Genomic DNA, 20,737 nt, shown 5'->3' on the forward strand with positions numbered 1-20,737 from the left:
TATTGTAACTCCAGAGACGGTATAAAACAAAGACTATTGAATCACAGCCACCATATTTAGTTAAATGCAACCCAACAGCTGCATCTAGAAGGCAAGGGTCGCGTTCCCCTGCTCAGACATTGCATGCATCAACCAATGGTTGCGGCCCACAACACCGACTGTGCTATCGACTGACAGATTGCTATAACATGGTTCGCTGATATGTAAAATACCTACCCGGGCCTTGTAAGATCTGGCATGCATCTGCAAGGTAGGCGGGTAGGAACTCTACCGATTTCTCAGTGAAACTCTTCCCTAGTGTGGTTCACACATCATTAGCCCTTTGATTCTACAGGTAACAGATATTTCTCTAAACACATGTATCTAAGGGAATGGTACAGTAGAATATTATGGTTGCTGAGTTGCTGCCCAAATATGAGCCTGTGTGAAGGTTTGGTCCCTAAAGACAGGGAAACTCCCTCTTGAACTAAGAAAATAAACATGGTTGAACAGCGCCACTCAGTGGTTATTCAGGGTACAGACAATAATATTTTATCCAAAGACGATTTTCGTGTAGGTGTCCCAAATGGGAATCGAACCTGCAACCCTGGCATTGCTAGAACCATGCTCTTGCGAACTGAGCCACACAGACAAGACCAATATACATGTACATTCTAAATTCAGTGATGTTTCATTGCCATTAATGGCTAAGTCAGCAGGCATAGACATCAGTGAAGCAAAGGTATAATAACCTTTATTAAACAATCTCATAACATGTAACAGAACAAAACGAATAGGCTGGTTTACAATGTTGATGTATCAGTTGCTGCCTGTGGAGCCGAATCCTCCAGACCCACGCTCTGTCTCATCCAGAGTCTGAAACACAGAAGAGTGAAGACATGTTAATGCTACAACACTGGAGTGAAGGGTATTTTAGTGACTTTCTATGAGAATGAGCACAGTCCTTAGGGCTGGTTTCCCAAACACAGATTTAGCCTAGTCCTGGACAAATAGTATGCTTAATGGAAATTGTCAAAGTGAAGAGGTTTTAAGTCCAGGACTATGCCTGATCAGTGTTCAGAAAAAAAAGCCCTAAGGGCTCAAGGCTAATTCTCACAGAAATAAGATGCACTTAAAATCAACTCTTCAGTCTCAAGTTTAAATGAAATGACAGACTGCTTGACAAGGTGTCTGGGTACATTAAAGGTTTGTGTGAAATTAATTGTAAAGCTGTGATCAGCAATTCACTACTAAGTCTGAGCATGTATGGTAAGACTATAAATGGTACTATGAAATCTAAGTGTGAAGTACCTTTAGCTCCTGTAGGTCTGGGTAGCAAATCCTCTCACACACCAGCTGAGCCACACGGTCCCCCCTTTTCACTGGGACACAGAAAGAAACACCATCACACTACAGGGCACCCAGTTTCCCAACACCATCACTACAATGTTGCACTGGAAAACAAATCTCAATGTGAAATGCATTTGGATTGCTATAAAAAGGAGCAATCAGTAAAACAAGATTTTATTTCGGTTTCTGATGGGGAATCACAGTTAAACTAAGCTCATGAGGCATTTATAAGTTATATTCTTCAAAGATCAATGGGTATATATAATTAATTTAAAAGTTTTAAAAAATGGATGTACCAATCGCAGATGGTCCCTTTAATCGTGGATGCTTTGGGGGAGTTACCCTCTTACAAAGTGCTTTCGATACTTTGACTTTGGAAAGGTGGCATGTGAATACAATGATTAATGATCATTTTTAAAGCTCACCTTCAAAGGTTTCCTTGCTGAAGTTGAACAACACCACCCCCACATTCCCTCTGTAGTCCTCATCCACTACTCCAGCTGGGGGAGAGACAGACACTCCAGTTAGAACTGACAGGGTACATTCATGACAGCTACGCTATGTTCTAGACTCGGGTTAGAACAGCCAAAGGGTGACTTGGGTTCTTGAAATCCCCAACCGAACTATGGTAACTACTTGCCTGTCATTTTTATAACCCATCTCTTAGGAAATGTTTTATATTAATTATCTGAAGGTCAAAAAGTAAACGCACCCCCAACATCGATGAAGTGTTTTGCAGCCAACCCAGACCGTGGTGCTGTGAAAAAAAGATAAATACATTAAATATATGACTAAACTACTTTCTTTTTTATCCTGGGAAAAAGTTTCAAGGGGAGGAGAAAGAGGGGTTGAATGAGACTAATCGGAGTCTGAAAGCATTCTCCACTGGCCGTGTTGGAGCATCAAATCTGTGATGCATTGTGGGTCAATTGTGACAGACTGACTTATCTACCAATAACAAATGAGTAGTTATTTATGATGCAAGGTGATTTGTCAGTAGGCAGTCAGTCGCCTGCACTTTCGGCTGCAATGAGGGGGTTTGATTAATCTTGCCCGGACGCCCATGTAGGCATGTATTGCACCGGCTATAAGTTGATTGCATTAGATTTGGAACCGGGCTGCCCCTGGGGTGTGAGCCAGGTGGCCCGCTCTGTCCGACAGCAAAGTCTGCTCAAAACAAAAGTCACGTAATTAAGCATGTGTAGTAATTAGTAGGATTCTGTGTTCCCATGCAAAAGTGATTGCTTTTCATAAAAACGCTTTCTGCCTTCCCAATGAAAAGTAGTTAGAAAATTCAAACATTTATTTTATGGAAAACAGATGTTATAGGTTTCTGGTTCAACCCAGGTCAAAGTAAAATAACTCCCTCACTGTCAAGTCAAACAATACCCAGAGTGACCCACCCCCATGTATCCCTAGACCAGGGTGCAATTGATAAAGAAACACTTAAGTCTATGTCCTGGTACCCTACTCACCCACTCTGCCATAGCAGCCTGAGGGAACAGCTATCTGGATATCAGTCTTCACGATGGCCTTGTCCATAGGACCAATACTGTAGTCATAGGCACTGTTAGAAAAAAAAAATACATCAATAGGTGGCTAACGCTTCGAACACACCGACTGCATTCTTGCGTTTTGGTAATCCAGAAGTACATTCATTTCCAATGGAACGCTGCGTTGCAGAGGCAGTTGCAGTGCGTTCTGTGTGGTGCATACGTTGGTGAACGTATGCGTCAAACTGTATTTGTAAACGGGTTGACAAACGGTAGCAGAAGGTGTGGGACATGGTGGAGGAAAAACGATGTCTAACAGAGGTGGTAGGTGTGGTGAAGTTCTCGGAGCCAGAGGCTTGCACAGAGGGTCAGGATAAAGATGAGACTGTGACAGTAAGAGTTAAGTTTTTGGAAAGAGTGGACCCTTGCCTTTTGGCTGACCATTTGTGGTTTCAAGATGGAAAAGGGCGCCATTGAAAGGAGTGATTACTGCGGTAGCAGTAAATGTAAAAGTGGACCAACTGAAGGGGAAGATTCCCGATGTTTGTGATGCTCGTCGTTTGGTGTGACGCAAACAGGGGGGCGAGAGTGAGGAAACAGAAGAGTCATTGTCTGTTCTTTTGAGTTTTGATGTTGAGTCTTTGCCTGACAAAGTGAAGTTAGGATATATGTTATCCTGTACAAGCTTATGTGCCAAATACATTATGATGTTACAGGTGTCAAACGTATGGGCATGTAGCAGCAGTATGTAGGAGGGAGGTTCCAAGGTGTGAGAAGTGTGCAGAAGGGCATGAAACGAAGGAATGTGTAGCATTGGGGAAAGTAGTGGTATGTGTTAATTGTAGGGGTGGTAATGGGGCTGGGGATCAGAAATGTCCCGTGCGAGAGATGCAGGTTGAGGTTTCCAGGGTTAGGGTAGTGCAGAAGTTGTCATATGCTGAGGCAGTGAAGAAAGTAGAGGAAGAGGGGTCGGGGGGGGAGTGGTGAGAGTAGTAGATTTGTACCAGTACAGAGGGATAGGCCAGCAAGTGATATGTTTCAGTAAGATTGGATTTTTAGCGTTTATAGCAATGGTTATTAATTGTACTGCAGGGATGGAACGTAAGTCGAAGAAAATTGAGGTTGTGGTGGCAGCTGCAGAGAGGTATTTGGGTGTGCGAGACTTGACATCAGAAGAGTTACAGGGAGTGTTAAGTGGTGATGTCCCATCATTTCAGGTTGATGGCATGAGGTAGGAATTAATATAATTAAATAGTGGAGAAGGGTGGTTTTAATTATTATTAATAATGTTGAACTTGTGAGTGTAGTGTTAGATGGTAGGGTATTAATTTTTTATTTATTTTTCAAGCAAAATATAAGGGAGTTGTACTCCAGTCTAGTAGGTGGCGGTAATGCAACAAATTGGATGCCAACTGCCGTTAAACCTCATTGAAGAAGAAGAAGTAGCAGAACGTGAATGTTGAACACATATCTAGATGATGCTGCATACTATTTTGCGCAATGACAGTCAGTGTGTTCAAAGCGTTACAGTCGCTAACTTAAAGGCAGTGACCTACATCTAGCTCCCCTCCCAATCATTAGTGCTAGCCTGCTCCTCCTACTAGCTAACTACCAAACTTGTCTCCTAGTTAGGTAGCCTAGATGTGATGTCAAGACAACATTATGCATGGTCTTGTTTGTTAACTAGAGTTTTACTTTAGAAAAATAAACAGCCACATGCAGGATACACTTACTGCAACGTTTTAAATTCAAGTAGCTAGCTAACTAGCTAGGTAAATTCAAGTAAATACAAGCAAGTAAAATGTATAACGTTCAAATCATTTCGAGGCACCCTGTCCCCGACTCTGACCCACCTGAACAGGTCGTAGCCTGCAGCTTTAGCAGAGCCCCGGGTAGGAGCAGTGGCATGTTCAGACAGCTTGGAGAACTTCAGCACCGGTATCTTCACATCCTCTGCCACCGCATCTGGCCTTGTCCTCTTCAGTGGATAAACTTCTGCGGCATCTGTCACTTCTGAGCAAGGCATGTTTACAAAGTTTGTGGTAAGAAAGTTGCGTTACTTCCAAAATAATAAGATAGCTATGTTTTGTTTAATAAAGTTAGCTAAATAGCTAGCTAGTTCAAATCAGGCGAGTTGTTGCTACTTCTCTGACAGGACTCCTATTAGAAGTACACTTTCCCTCCAATTTTGAATATCCCCGCCAAATTCAATTGGACACTCCCTCATTGAAAAAAATAGAAGAAAAAAATAGCGAGTTCTGACAACTTCACCAGTGAGCTGAATTACATTTACATTTTAGTCATTTAGCAGACGCTCTTATCCAGAGCGACTTACAGTTAGTGAATACATATATATATATATATATATTTTTTATACTGGCCCCCTGTGGGAATCAAACCCACAACCCTGGCGTTGCAAACGCCATGCTCTATCAACTGAGCTACATCCCTGCCGGCCATTCCCTCCCCTACCATGGACGACGCTGGGCCAATTGTGCGCCGCCCATGAGTCTCCCGGTCGCGGCCGGCTGCGACAGAGCCTGGATTCGAACCAGGATCTCTAGTGGCACAGTTAGCACTGCGCCACTCAAGAGAGCTCGACTGAATGACTGTAAAACTTTAAGTTTGCTAATCCTTCTTTGAATGATACATTCTTGACTTCGGTAAAACACTCGACTACAGATCTGACAACAGTACAATTACCAGTATCTACACATTTAGCTACTGACTACTCACCATGTCAATACTAAAGTTGATAATACAACAACCAGTTAACATAGCAAGGTAGCTAACTATCTCACGGTAACGTTAGCTGCTAGTGTTAGCAAGCATAATACATTACTAAAAAGCAATGTAGCTAGCCAACTAGCTACCTGCATTCTCGCATCCTTTTCTCCTGGCCAGAGTAGGAGAATGCAGATAAAATGTCCTGTGTGAGAGTACTGAAGACTGGGCACCGATAATCGATGAACAACACCGCCAGTAGAGCCTCTGCTTAGCAACGAAGTGCTCCATCTTGTTAAAGATACAGTCCTCCCGGCTGCGGCGGCATCATCTACAGTGCCTTCAGAAAGTATTCATACCCCTTGACTTATTCCACACTTTGTTGTGTTACAGCCCGAATTCGAAATTGATCCAAAATAATAATAATCTCTCACCCGTCTACACACAATACCCCATAATTACAAAGTGCAAATATGTTTTTATACATTTTTGCTAATTTATTGAGAATGAAAGAGAAATAGGGTGAGTATTGCTTGTGGGAAATAAACGCTTTGTAATGGATATCTTTAAATGTATACAATAACATAACCAACAATCAATGCCTGTTTGTTAGTCATTTTAATTCTGAACTGGAATAAACGGATTGATCACATCACACAGACGTATAACAGAAGTAGTGCAACCCTAAGTAAGTCAGGCCTAATGTACATCTTACTGTAGAAAGTATTGTTGAAAAAAAGGTCTAGGTTGGAACTGTTGCTGTTAAAATACAATAAATATGTTTTATTCTGAACTGGAATAAACTGATAAAACAGATACACACACACAGCCCTAATGACAGGTGTGTGGCTGGTTGAAGTTTTCAACAAGCATGTCTATTCTGGCCTCAGTTTTTGACAGTGCATCCCAGAGGTCATGCTCAGCATTGAGTCTGTTTCTGTACTTGTTTTTTAAAAGTATGCCAGGGTTGAGAACCCTGACTCGCATAGGTATGTGGTGCCAAACTGGCTCAGAACATCTACTGCTTTCTCAGTCAAGACAGGAGACCGCTTCCTGCTGTAGATGAGCAACCCAGAACTGTGTGTGTTTGCCTCAAAAAGCATCTTGCTTCAATTAGTTTATTCCAGAAGAAAAATGATTATTTGTATTTTAACAGCAACAGTTTCAACCTAAACTTGTTTTCAACAATAATTTCTACAGTCAGACGTACAGTAGGCCCGATAATGTTTCATCTTCATCTGTACTGTTACTTGGGGTTGCACTATCAGTAGCTAGCTAGCTTGCTTTGGCTAACGTTAGCTGGCTAGCTATTAGCTGTGTACAAGGGGATTGTTTGAAAGATAAACTCACATCTACTACTATGAGACATAGTAATCCCTTATTTCTGCTTATCATCACCTGTTATAAAATGACAACAATGCCTTGCTAGCTGATTTACTTTTCCACTGTCGAAGCACTGTTTCCTGAAGCATTCTGCCCTATTCTGAAATAACTCCCTGGGTTTACCGTCATGCTGTGGATGTTTGATCATGACGTGTCTTTTTAATTTGTTCGTTTTGAGAGACTCATTACCAAGCACTTCCCCGCACAAAAAAAACAATGTGGGCGCTCCTCGTTATTTCTCAAAGTTTGTATTAAACCAAGCTAGAGAAACTCATCGCTGTATTTGCGTTTCATGACGATTGAGTCCATTTGATGAGTGGGAACGGCACGTCAGTGGTCGACATTTCATCTGCTGCTGAATGACAGCGCTGCAGTGTGTGGGTCTTCTTCGATGAGGTTTAACGGCGGTTGGCATCCAATGAATGTTGCATTACCGCCACCTACTAGACTGAAAAAATAAAACAAATACCCTACCATCTAACACTACACTCGTAAAAAATAAATAAAGAACACCACCCTACTCCACTATTTAAATCAATTTAGTCCTACCTCAGGCCAACAACCTGAAAGGATGGGACACCACCACTTAACACACCCTGGTAACTCTTTTGATGTCAAGTCTCGCACACCCAAATACCTCTATGCAGCTGCCACCACAACCTCAATTTTCTGCACCATATGTTAAAAAGCCAATCTTAGTGAAACATTCACTACCGGTCAAATGTTTTAGAACACCTACTCATTCAAGGGTCTTTCTTTATTTTTGCTATTTTCTACATTGTAGAATAATAGCGAAGACATCAAAACTATGAAATAACACATATGGAATCATGTAGTAACCAAAAAAGTGTTAAACAAATCAAAATATAGTTTATATTTGAGATTCTTCAAATAGCCACCCTTTGCCTTCATGACAGCTTTGCACACTCTTGGCATTCTCTCAACCAGCTTCATGAGGTAGTCACCTGCAATGCATTTCAATTAACAGGTGTGCCTTCTTAAAAGTTAATTTGTGGAATTTCTTTCCTTCTTAATGCGTTTGAGCCAATCAGTTGTGTTATGACAAGGTACGGGGGGTATACAGAAGATTACATTTACATTTACATTTTAGTCATTTAGCAGACGCTCTTAACCAGAGCGACTTACAGGAGCAATTAGGGTTAAGTGCCTTGCTCAAGGGCACATTAACGTCATTTAGCAGACGCTCTTAGCCAGAGCGACTCACAAATTGGTGCGTTCACCCTATAGCCAGTGGGATAACCACTTTACAATTTGGGGGGGGGGGGGGGGGGGGGGTTAGAAGGAATACTTTATCCTATCCCAGGTATTCCTTAAAGAGGTGGGGTTTCAAATGTCTCCGGAAGGTGGTGAGTGACTCCGCTGTCCTGGCGTCGTGAGGGAGCTTGTTCCACCATTGGGGTGCCAGAGCAGCGAACAGTTTTGACTGGGCTGAGCGGGAGCTGTGCTTCCGCAGAGGAAGGGGAGCCAGCAGGCCAGAGGTGGATGAACGCAATGTCCTCGTTTGGGTGTAGGGACTGATCAGAGCCTGAAGGTACAGAGGTGCCGTTCCCCTCACTGCTCCATAGGCAAGCACCATGGTCTTGTAGCGGATGCGAGCTTCAACTGGAAGCCAGTGGAGTGTGCGGAGGAGGGGGGTGACGTGAGATAGCCCCATTTGGTAAAAGACCAAGTCCATATTATGACAACAACAGCTCAAATAAGCAAAGAGAAACGACACATTAAGACATGAAGGTCAGTTAATACGGAACATTTCAAAAACTTTGAAAGTTTCTTCAAGTGCAGTCGCAAAAACCATCAAGCGCTATGATGAAACTGGCTCTCATGAGGACCGCCACAGGAATGGAAGACCCAGAGTTACCTGTGCTGCAGAGGATAAGTTCATTAGAGTTACCAGCCTCAGCAATTGCAGCCCAAATAAATGTTTCACAGAGTTCAAGTAACAGACACATCTCAACATCAACTGTTCAGCGGAGACTGTGTGAATCAGGCCTTCATGGTTGAATTACTGCAAAGAAACCACTACTAAAGGACACCAATAATAAGAAGAGACTTGCTTGGGACAAGAAACACGATCAATGGACATTAGACCGGTGGAGATTTGTCCTTGTGGTCTGGAGTCTAAATTTGAGATTTTTTGTTCCAACCGCCATGTCTTTGTAAGACGCGGTGTGGGTGAACAGATGATCTCCGCATGTGTATTTCCCACCGTAAAGCATGGAGGAGGAGGTGTTATGGTGTGGGGGTGCTTTGCTGGTGACACTGTCTATGATTTATTTACACTTAACCTGCATGGCTACCACAGCATTCTGCAACGATACGCCATCCCATCTGGTTTGGGCTTAGTGGGACTATCATTTGTTTTTCAACAGGACAATGACCCAACACACCTCCAGGCTGTGTTAGGGCTATTTTACCAAGAAGAAGAGTGATGGAGTGCTGCATCAGATGACCTGGCCTCCACAATCCCCCGACCTCAACCTAATTGAGATGGTTTGGGATGAGTCGGACCACAGAGTGAATGAAAAGCATCCAACAAGTGCTCAGCATATGTAGGAACTCCTTCAAGACTGTTGGAAAAGCATTCCAGGTGAAGCTGGTTGAGAGAATGCCAAGAGTGTGCAAAGCTGTCATCAAGGCAAAGGGTGGCCATTTGAAGAATCTCCAATATAAAATATATTTTGAATTGTTTAACACTTTTTTGGTTACTACATGATTCCATATGTGTTATTTCATAGTTTTGATGTCTTCACTATTATTCTACAATGTAGAAAATAGTAAAAATAAAGAAAAACCCTTAAATGAGTAGGTGTTCTAAAACCTTTGACCGGTAGTGTATATCACTTGTTGACCTATCCCTCTGTACTGGTACAGATCTCCTACTCACATCACTCCTCTCAGGATCCCTCCCCCTTGATCCATCTTCCTCTACTTTCTTCACTGCCTCAGCATATGACAACTTCTGCACTACTCTAACCCTGGAAACCTCAACCTGCCTCTCTCGCACGGGACATTTCTGATCACCAGCCACATTTGCACCCCTACAATTAACATATACCACTACTTTCCCCAATGCTACACATTTCTTTGTCTCATGTGTAACAGTGTTGCTTCCGTCCCTCTCCTCGCCCCTACCTGGGCTTGAACCAGGGACCCTCTGCACACATCGACAACAGTCACCCTCGAAGCACCGTTACCCGTCGCTCCACAAAAGCTGCGGCCCTTGCAGAGCAAGGCAAACAACTACTTCAAGGTCTCAGAGCGAGTGACGTCACCGATTGAAATGCTACTAGCACGCACCGCTAACTAGCTAGCCATTTCACACCGGTTACACATGCCCTTCTGCACACTTCTCACACCTAGGAACCTCCTTCCTACACACTGCTGCCATATGCCCATAAGCTTGACACCTGTAACAATGTAATGTATTTGGCACAAAAGCTCGTACAGGATAACTTATATATCCTAACATCACTTTGTCAAGCAAAGACTCAACATCAAAACTCAAAAGAACAGACAGACTCACGCCACCCTTTCTGTGTCGCACCAAACGACGAGCATCACAAACACCGGGAATCTTCCCCTTTGGTTGGTCAACTTTTACATTTACTGCTACCCCAGTAATCACTCCTTTCAACGGCGCCCTTTTCTTGAGCGCAAAACGATTCACATCTCTTGCCCCCATTCGTTTAGCGCGGAGCGCCTGCTCCCTCTGACGAGCAGAAACACAAACAATTATCACTAAACCACTTCTGGTTACCCTCACCGATTCCACAGCACCCAACACTGTTTTCACCCATCCTGAAACCACAAATGGATCAGCCAAAAGACAAGGTTCCACTTTTTCCAAAAACGGACATACATCTTGTTCTTGCCTTCTCAAGGGACGCCGTTTAACCGGCTGTCACAATCTCCGTACAATCAGCACCAACCCCTCAGGATGTAGCGCTCAACAGTGCATCCCACAGAGCGCGTCTTGATGTTCTTCTTTATCAATAGCTACCGCAACGCTTTTCCATTTCAAATAAGCGCACTCTTCCAACCACCATCCACCGTCACTCGTTCAGCGTGTGGGTCGCGGAGTGATCTTCAATAAAACTACAAAGAGAGCTGTAGTGTCGAGTCAAAGTTGCTAGTCATTGCTGATAAACAAAGGAGTCCGCTCATACTGAACCCTTGATCATAAGTTTTATTCATATCACAAGATTCCAGCATAAGTTTTACAGATGTCATGACCACCCGGAGAGCGGCGTCCCAGATTGCAATGGCCGCTCTAACCTCTTCTTCGTTTTTACCCAGTATATATAATCTTCCCAAGATATGGGTGGCTACCTCTACTGTCCAATCCCCTGTCTACAACACACACTTCCTGTCTGTTGTATGTGGCGTCACCCTAAAACAATTCCCTCTGACACTAAAATAAACATCCTCTCAGGTTCCACTTAAAAACATTAACAAAGTCATAATCTTCATATACTACAGAGCGCAGTTGCACTTGGCCAAATTAATTCCAGTAATTAATGAAATAATTATACATTTACTCTGACACGTCGCGACCCATACTTTAAGAAATGCTGCTCTGGAGTCATAATGGTAAAATGACAGTAAATAATGTTAAGCTTACAAAAAACTAAGAAAGGATATTCAGTGTTTCATTACAACATATTTTGTAATGGGATGTAATTGTAAATCAAAATGACTGTAAATGGTTTTCTTATTACTCTCACCTTATTAGAATAGTCTTAAATTGGGACACCCTGTTACTGTCAAACTGGGACACCCTGTTACTGTCAAACTGGGACACCCTATTACTGTCAAACTGGGACACCCTGTTACTGTCAAACTGGGACACCCTGTTACTGTCAAACTGGGACACCCTGTTACTGTCAAACTGGACACCCTGTTACTGTCAAACTGGACACCCTGTTACTGTCAAACTGGACACCCTGTTACTGTCAAACTGGGACACCCTGTTACTGTCAAACTGGGACACCCTGTTACTGTCAAACTGGACATCCTGTTACTGTCAAACTGGACACCCTGTTACTGTCAAACGGGACACCCTGTTACTGTCAAACTGGGACACCCTGTTACTGTCAAACTGGGACACCCTGTTACTGTCAAACTGGACACCCTGTTACTGTCAAACTGGGACACCCTGTTACTGTCAAACTGGACACCCTGTTACTGTCAAACTGGACACCCTGTTACTGTCAAACTGGACACCCTGTTACTGTCGAACTGGGACACCCTGTTACTGTCAAACTGGGACACCCTGTTACTGTCAAACTGGGACACCCTGTTACTGTCAAACTGGGACACCCTGTTACTGTCAAACTGGGACACCCTGTTACTGTCAAACTGGGACACCCTGTTACTGTCAAACTGGGACACCCTGTTACTGTCAAACTGGGACACCCTGTTACTGTCAAACTGGACACCCTGTTACTGTCAAACTGGACACCCTGTTACTGTCAAACTGGGACACCCTGTTACTGTCAAACTGGACACCCTGTTACTGTCAAACTGGGACACCCTGTTACTGTCAAACTGGGACACTCCTCTATCAGATTTTTTTGTTAACATTTTCCTCAAATCTGCTATCAGCTATGCCATTTTACTTAGAAAGATAATACCTCACCAACATAAAAAATCCATACAGGTATATGATGACTAAAAAAAGTTTACTTTTCTGTATTTTACTCTGGTGACAGTAAAACAGTCATTGAAATTGTTGAGGGGAGATGTCTTTCTGGTTTCATTCTACAAAATGTCATTTAGAGTGTAGTTTGAAGCTGGTGTACAAAACCGAAAGTAAAAGATGCACAAACAAAACTTAAGAACGGGAAGCATAGAAATAGCACACATAGAACAGATCTACCACTTCTTAGACTTGCTTTCAAGTCGAATGATCGATCTATAACATTTCTATGTTAATTTGGTCAGGTTGCCCAAAAAGTTACATATTGCCACTTTAATGTTCCACAAAATTACCTAAATAATGTTTTAATACATTTCATTTGTATGAATAATTGAAGTTTATCATAAAAATATTGAAATTACACATATACTCTAATTTATCATTCTTTACAATAAAGTAGTAAGTGTCCCACTTTGCCAATCAACCTGTCCCAAATTTGCCAGTATCGACTGAAAGAATGTGGTGTCAGGACAATTTGTGTTTGAAAAAGAGTCATCCATCCTGTATTTAATATTTATTTGTTAGTAGTGGAGTTCATAAGCTATTTAGAATTGTATCATGTTGGGGTTTAAGACAATGGGATGATTCTGTAAAGTGTTCCGAAAAGCAAATTACAGAAAGTGTCCCACTTTACCAATACTCACCCTATATAATTTACATAAGTATTCACACCCCTGAGTCAATACTTTGTAGAAGCAACTTTGACTGCGATTACAGCTTTGAGTCGTCTTGGGTATGTCTGTGTCAGTTTAGCACATCAGGATTTGGGGATTTTCTCCCATTCATTTTCTCAAGCTCTGTTAAGTTAGATGGGGAGCTGTGGTGAACAGTAATCTTAAAGTATTTCCACAGATTTTCAAGTCTTGGCTTTGGCTAGGCCACTCAAGGACTTTCACATTATTTTTCTGAAGCCATTCCAGCGTTGCTTTGGCTGTATGCTTGGAGGTCATTGTCCTGTTGGAACATAAATCTTCTCCCCAGTCTATGGTCATTTGCAATCTGAAGCAGGTTCTCATCAAGGATTTGCCTGTGCCAGTCTCCCAGTCCCTGCCGCTGAAAAAAGGATCCCCATATCATGATGCTGCCACCCCCATGCCTCACGGAAGGGATGGGGTTAGTCAAGTGATGAGCTCTGCCTGGTTTTCTCCAGAGATAGTGTTTATTCAGGCCAAATAGTTTTTGTCTCAGACCACATCTTTTGCCTTATGCACTCAGTCTTTCACTTGTCTTTTTGCAAACTCCAGGCATGCTGTCATGTGCATTTTTCTCAGGAGGAGCTTCCATCTGGCCACTCTCCCATAAAGCCCAGATTGGTGAAGTGCTGTAGAGACTGTTTTCCTTCTGGCAGGTTTTCCCATCTCAGTAGTTCTGTCAGAGTGGTCATTGGGTTCTTGGTCACCTCCCTGACCAAGGTCCTTCTTGCTCAGTTTGGTCCGACGGCCAGCTCTAGGCAGTCTGGGTGATGGAGACCACTGTGCTCTTGGAAACGTTCAACTCTCTAGAAATTGTTTTATACCCTTCCCCAGATATATGCTTCATCACAATTATATCTCGGCGATCTATGGACAGTTCATTGGACTTCATGGTATAGTTTCTGCTCTGACATGCACTGTCAACTGTGGGACCTTATATAGACAGGTGTATTTCTTTCTAAATCATGTCCAAACAATTGAATTAGCCAAAGGTGGACTCAAAACAAGTTGTAGTGAGGTCTCAAGGATGATCAAAGGAAATTGGATGCACCTGAGCTCAATTTGGAGTGTCATAGCAAAGGGGTGTGAATACTTATGTAAATGAGATACACAATATATACAAAATTACTGGATTCGGCAATTTCAGCCACCCCCGTTGCTGACAGGTGTATAAAATTGAGCACACAGCCATGCAATCTGCATAGACAAACATTGGCAGTAGAATGGCCTTACTGAAGAGCTCAGTGACTTTCAACGTGGCTCCGTCATATGATGCCACCTTTCCAACAAGTCAGTTCGTCAAATTTCTGCTCTGTTAGAGCTGCCCCGGTCAACTGTAAGTGCTGTTATTGTGAAGTGGAAACATCTAGGAGCAACAACGGCTCAGCCGCAGAAGAGGTAGGCCACACAAGCTCACAGAACGAGACCGCTGAGTGCTGAAGTGCGTAAAAATTGTCTGTCCTCGGTTGCAACACTCATTACAGAGTTCCAAACTGCCTGTGGAAGCAATGTCCGCACTAGAACTGTTCGTCGGGAGCTTAATGAAATTGGTTTCCATGGCCGAGCAGCCGCACACAAGCCTAAGATCACCATGTGCAATGCCAAGCGTTGGCTGTAGCTCAGTTGGTAGAGCATGGCGCTTGCAACACCAGGGTTGTAGGTTCGATTCCCACAGGGGACCAGTATGAAAGAAAAAAAAATTATGCACTCACTAACTGTAAGTCGCTCTGGATAAGAGCGTCTGCTAAATGACTAAAATGTAAATGTAAAGCTTGCCGCCATTGGACTCTGGAGCAGTGGAAACGCGTTCTCTGGAGTGATGAATCACACTTCACCATCTGGCAGTCCGATGAACGAATCTGGGTTTGGCGGATGCCAGAAGAACGCTACCTGCCCCAATGCATGGTGCCAAATGTAAAGTTTGGTGGAGGATGAATAATGGTCTGGGGCTGTCTTTCATGGTTCGGGCTAGTCCCCTTGTTCCAATGAAGGGACACCTTAACCTTACAGCATACAATGACATTCTAGACGATTCTGTGCTTCCAACTTTGTGGCAACAGTTTGGGGAAGGCCCTTTCCTGTTTCAGCATGACAATGTCCCCGTGCACAAAGCGAGGTCCATGCAGAAATGGTTTGTCGAGATCGGTGTGGAAGAACTTCACTGGCCTGCACAGAGCCTCGACCTCAACCCCATCGAACACCTTTGGGATGAATTGGAATGCCGACTTCGAGCCAGGCCTAATCGCCCAACATCAGTCCCCGACCACACTAATGCTCTTGTGGCTGAATGGAAGCAAGTCCCCGCAGCAATGTTCCAACATCTAGTGGCAAGCCTTCCCAGAAGAGTGGAGGCTGTTATAGCAGCAAAGGGGGGACCAACTCCATATTAATGTCCATGATTTTGATAGTGTATTTCTGTATTTAATTGAAGACATTTTCAAAAAATTCTAAAAACATGTTTTCACTTTGTAATTATGGGGTATTGTGTGTAGATTGGTGAGATAAAATATATATTTAATCTATTTTGAATTCAGGCTGTAACACAACAAAATGTGGAATATGTCAAGGGGTATGATTACTTTCTAAAGGCACTGTATATGTAACCCATTAACAGACCTTATAACCAGAGAGGAAGAGGCGATAGATCATCTTTGTTGTAACTAAGCTAAATAGCTAGATAGCTACTTTATCACAGCATGCATGGTTTGTTTGTGGCTCTGGTAACAATAACTAACGTTAGCTAGTGTCAAGTTGCGTCAATTCAAATCTGGTATAGGAACAAAAAGAGGTCAATACACGTCTTCTAAAATAGACTAGTATTTTAATTAATGCAAAAACTTGAATGGTAAATATGATGTTCGTATATACGGGCCCACTGAAAAACCACGCAGGGCAGTCAGAGAACTGAGCCATTGTTATAAGTTCTTCTTTAAATACTCTGACAGAGATAGTTCCCGCTCCCTGCTGGGCCTGTCAGAATAGAGGCTGGGTGTGGTTTAAACTTACCCAACCTATCGATGGCGCACAGGCTGGTCCCAGCCCCTTGGCACTTCACTGTTGCCAGGTGTTAGTTGTTTTTGTTGCAGTACACATGTCCTTGAGCAGTTTAACAAAGAGGCAGTGTGTATCTCAGTCTATCTCAGCCTCCCCCCTAACGGTTCCTCACATTAGTCACAGCTTGTTATGTTAAACAATCTACAGTGTGGAAAAAAAGTATTTAGTCAGCCACCAATTGTGCAAGTTCTCCCACTTAAAAAGATGAGAGAGGCCTGTAATTTTCATCATAGGTACACGTCAACTATGACAGACAAAATGAGAAAAGAAAATCCAGAAAATCACATTGTAGGATTTTTTATGAATTTATTTGCAAATTATGGTGGAAAATAAGTATTTGGTCAATAACAAAAGTTTCTCAATACTTTGTTATATACCCTTTGTTGGCAATGACACAGGTCAAACGTTTTCTGTAAGTCTTCACAAGGTTTTCACACATATTTTGGCCCATTCCTCCATGCAGATCTCCTCTAGAGCAGTGATGTTTTGGGGCTGTCGCTGGGCAACACGGACTTTCAACTCCCTCCAAAGATGTTCTATGGGGTTGAGATCTGGAGACTGGCTAGGCCACTCCAGGACCTTGAAATGCTTCTTACGAGGCCACTCCTTCGTTGCCCGGGCGGTGTGTTTGGGATCATTGTCATGCTGAAAGACCCAGCCACGTTTCATCTTCAATGCCCTTGCTGATGGAAGGAGGTTTTCACTCAAAATCTCACGATACATGGCCCCATTCATTCTTTCCTTTACACGGATCAGTCGTCCTGGTCCCTTTGCAGAAAAACAACCCCAAAGCATGATGTTTCCACCCCCATGCTTCACAGTAGGTATGGTGTTCTTTGGATGCAACTCAGCATTCTTTGTCCTCCAAACACGACGAGTTGAGTTTTTACCAAAAAGTTTCATCTGACCATATGACATTCTCCCAATCCTCTTCTGGATCATCCAAATGCACTCTAGCAAACTTCAGACGGGCCTGGACATGTACTGGCTTAAGCAGGGGGACACGTCTGGCACTGCAGGATTTGAGTCCCTGGCGGCGTAGTGTGTTACTGATGGTAGGCTTTGTTACTTTGGTCCCAGCTCTCTGCAGGTCATTCACTAGGTCCCCCCGTGTGGTTCTGGGATTTTTGCTCACCGTTCTTGTGATCATTTTGACCCCACGGGGTGAGATCTTGCGTGGAGCCCCAGATCGAGGGAGAATATCAGTGGTCTTGTATGTCTTCCATTTCCTAATAATTGCTCCCACAGTTGATTTCTTCAAACCAAACTGCTTACCTATTGCAGATTCAGTCTTCCCAGCCTGGTGCAGGTCTACAATTTTGTTTCTGGTGTCCTTTGACAGCTCTTTGGTCTTGGCCATAGTGGAGTTTGGAGTGTGACTGTTTGAGGTTGTGGACAGGTGTCTTTTATACTGATAACAAGTTAAAACAGGTGCCATTAATACAGGTCACGAGTGGAGGACAGAGGAGCCTCTTAAAGAAGAAGTTACAGGTCTGTGAGAGCCAGAAATCTTGCTTGTTTGTAGGTGACCAAATACTTATTTTCCACCATAATTTGCAAATAAATTCATTACAAATCCTACAATGTGATTTTCTGGATTTTTTTCTCTCAATTTGTCTGTCATAGTTGACGTGTACATATGATGAAAATTACAGGCCTCTCTCATCTTTTTAAGTGGGAGAACTTGCACAATTGGTGGCTGACTAAATACTTTTTTTCCCCACTGTATATCAGTACAGCACAAACCTATTATGTTTAATCATTAATGTATTATTTTTAAGCTAGGCATAACATCTAATTATAAGAAAATAGATCCCAACACTAGCTAGAGTGATGTGTGCATGATGCTCCTCCTAAAAGGCACTGCATGGTCAATCTGACGTCTGCATTGGCCGTGCAGCATTTACGGTGATATGGCCTCTGCAGAAGTCAGGGTATTCATACCTCTTGCGCTTCACGGAGCAGCGCAGAGCTGTTGTGAAGGAAGTTGTCAAGGAAGTGAGTTTGTGTTATACAGGACCTCCCGCCCTCACATACCGTCAACCAATCATGTCAATGCGGAGCTATACAGAGCCCTCCGTTACAAAATTTGGGAGACGCAATGCGGTACGGAGCTCAATTTGCATGCCTCTGGACGCTCCGCAATTGCATCACACCCTCCATACGGAGCCTCCGACCACATTTTCGGATCAAGCATAAATTGGCTTTTACCCCCCCATGTGTGTCCCTCCCAGGCCAGGTAGCTTCCCTCATGCTCCTCTGTTGTGTAATGGAAGACTTGTAGCTCGGGGCTAATAACCAATTATGTATATTACCCCTGGATTACTGATGCTATTTATTGGCCATTGAGAGGCTTTGAAGCCACTGGTCGGCCATATTGGCACTCCCCAGTAGGCGCAGTCCTCCCTCCATAGCAGTGTTTCCCAACTCTGGTCCTTGAGTACCCCCAACAGCACACATTTTTGTTGTAGCCCTGGACGAAAACACCAGATTCAACGTGTCAAGGGCTTGTTGATTAGTTGAGTAGTAGAATCAGGCGTGCTTGTCCAGGGGGCCATAACAAAAATATGTACTGTTGGGGGGTACTGGAAGACAGGAGTTGGGAAGCACTGCTCCATAGGAATGAATGGATTTCTACAGAATTTCAGTTCAATGTTTCAAGGACAAAATTACATGCATTTAAGTATTTTTGTTGTTGTAGTGGGGACTCTTATCATTAGTCATCTCAAAAATATTTGGATATATTTTTTATTTTTTATGTTTGGCTCACATAATATAATTTAAAAGTATGCATTAAGGTGTATGTAATATAATATACGTGGCAAAAACAAATGTAGTCATTAGTAAATGCATTTCTATAGCTTTCAAAATATTTTTTACAACGTGTAGGAGTGCCAAGATGGAGGTTCAGTGGCTTCAAAACGGCGCCCCCTATTCGTCATCTAGTGTATATATAAATCATTGCAAATAACCAAGGACTGAAGAAAGGTTGGCTTACCCAACTATTTTATTATTCTGCATTATTTTCTATATTTCTACATTTGAGAATAATGTAACCAACCTATTGTCTTCTAATGTAATGCGTCTGACCACCGTCTTGATGGACACAAATGATGAGGAAAAATAAGAGTAACTCAACATTTTATTCCTTCTTCATAATACATTAATTAATGATGACAAAATATTGCAGTTAAATATGATAAGGACTGAGTCTTATAAAAGACAATGGTTAAAAAACAGAAATAAATCAAGCATTTCTATATACAGCACATAAGTGGATTTACATTTTTCTGTTCTGTTGAATATATTTTAATCACAGTGTGTGTGTGTGTGTGTGTGTGTGTGTGTGTGTGTGTGTGTGTGTGTGTGTGTGTGTGTGTGTGTGTGCATTAAGGTAGTAAATGATCCCTTCATTATTTCCCTAGACATTCAACTAGTAGCTACTTGTGTGGAATATACACGTCTATACAAAGTATTATACAGTATTCTTCAATGGAAATCAAACTAATCCTAATTTTTCTTAATCAAGTTATCAACGCCACTGTTACCATTTGAATAGAATAAAAAAAACGTTTTGCATAGGTAATTTGTTTGCTAAAATGTTAGTTTCCTAGAACACCATCATATTTTGTGCATACTAGCCTACATACACTGAGTGTACAAAACATTAAGGACACCTTCCTAATATTGAGTTGCACCCCCCACCCCTACAGAATAGCAGCCTCAATTAGCATTCCACAGGGATGCTGGCCCATGTTGACTCCCTTGCTATCCACAGTTGTGTCAAGTTGGCTGGATGTCCTTTGGGTGGTGGACCATTCTTGATACACATGGGAAACTGTTGAGCGTGGAAAAACCCAGCAGCATTACAGTTCTTTACACAAACCGGTGCACCTGGTACCTACTACCATACCCTGTTCAATGGCACTTAAATCTTTTGTCTTGCCCATTCACCCTCTAAATGGCACACATACACGTCTCAGTTGTCTCAAGGCTTAAGATTTCTTCTTTAACCTGTCTCCTCCCCTTCATTACATTTTAGTCATTTAGCAGACGCTCTTATCCAGAGCCACTTACAGTTAGTGAATGCATACATTTTCATACTGGCCCCCCGTGGGAATCGAACCCACAACCCTGGCGTTGCAAGCGCCATGCTCTACCAACTGCGCTACACAGGGCTTCATCTATACTGATTGAAGTGGATTTAACAAGTGACATCAATAAGGGATCATAGCTTTCACCTGGATTCACCTGGTCAGTCTGTCATGGAAAGAGCAGGTGTCCTTAATGTTTTGTACACTCAGTGTATATCATCTGTTGTTCCCCCAAAAGAAGAAGAATTA

General features: G+C 42.7%; 1 protein-coding gene across 1 annotated transcript; it reads right to left on the minus strand.

Moving 5' to 3' along the window:
* Positions 1 to 711: 711 nt before the first annotated feature.
* LOC311111438 (deoxyuridine 5'-triphosphate nucleotidohydrolase-like) lies at positions 712 to 5,858 on the minus strand. Its single transcript, XM_084154156.1, has 7 exons — positions 5,696 to 5,858; positions 4,676 to 4,835; positions 2,805 to 2,896; positions 2,042 to 2,086; positions 1,755 to 1,829; positions 1,291 to 1,361; positions 712 to 855 (listed from the first exon to the last, which is right to left on the minus strand). The coding sequence occupies exons 1-7, from the start codon at positions 5,835 to 5,837 to the stop codon at positions 799 to 801; spliced, it is 642 nt and encodes a 213-aa protein (XP_084010282.1). The 5' UTR covers positions 5,838 to 5,858; the 3' UTR covers positions 712 to 798.
* Positions 5,859 to 20,737: the final 14,879 nt, after the last annotated feature.

This window comes from Coregonus lavaretus (genome assembly GCF_964263955.1).
Source record: "Coregonus lavaretus genome assembly, chromosome: 37".
NCBI classification, from domain to species: domain Eukaryota; kingdom Metazoa; phylum Chordata; class Actinopteri; order Salmoniformes; family Salmonidae; genus Coregonus; species Coregonus lavaretus.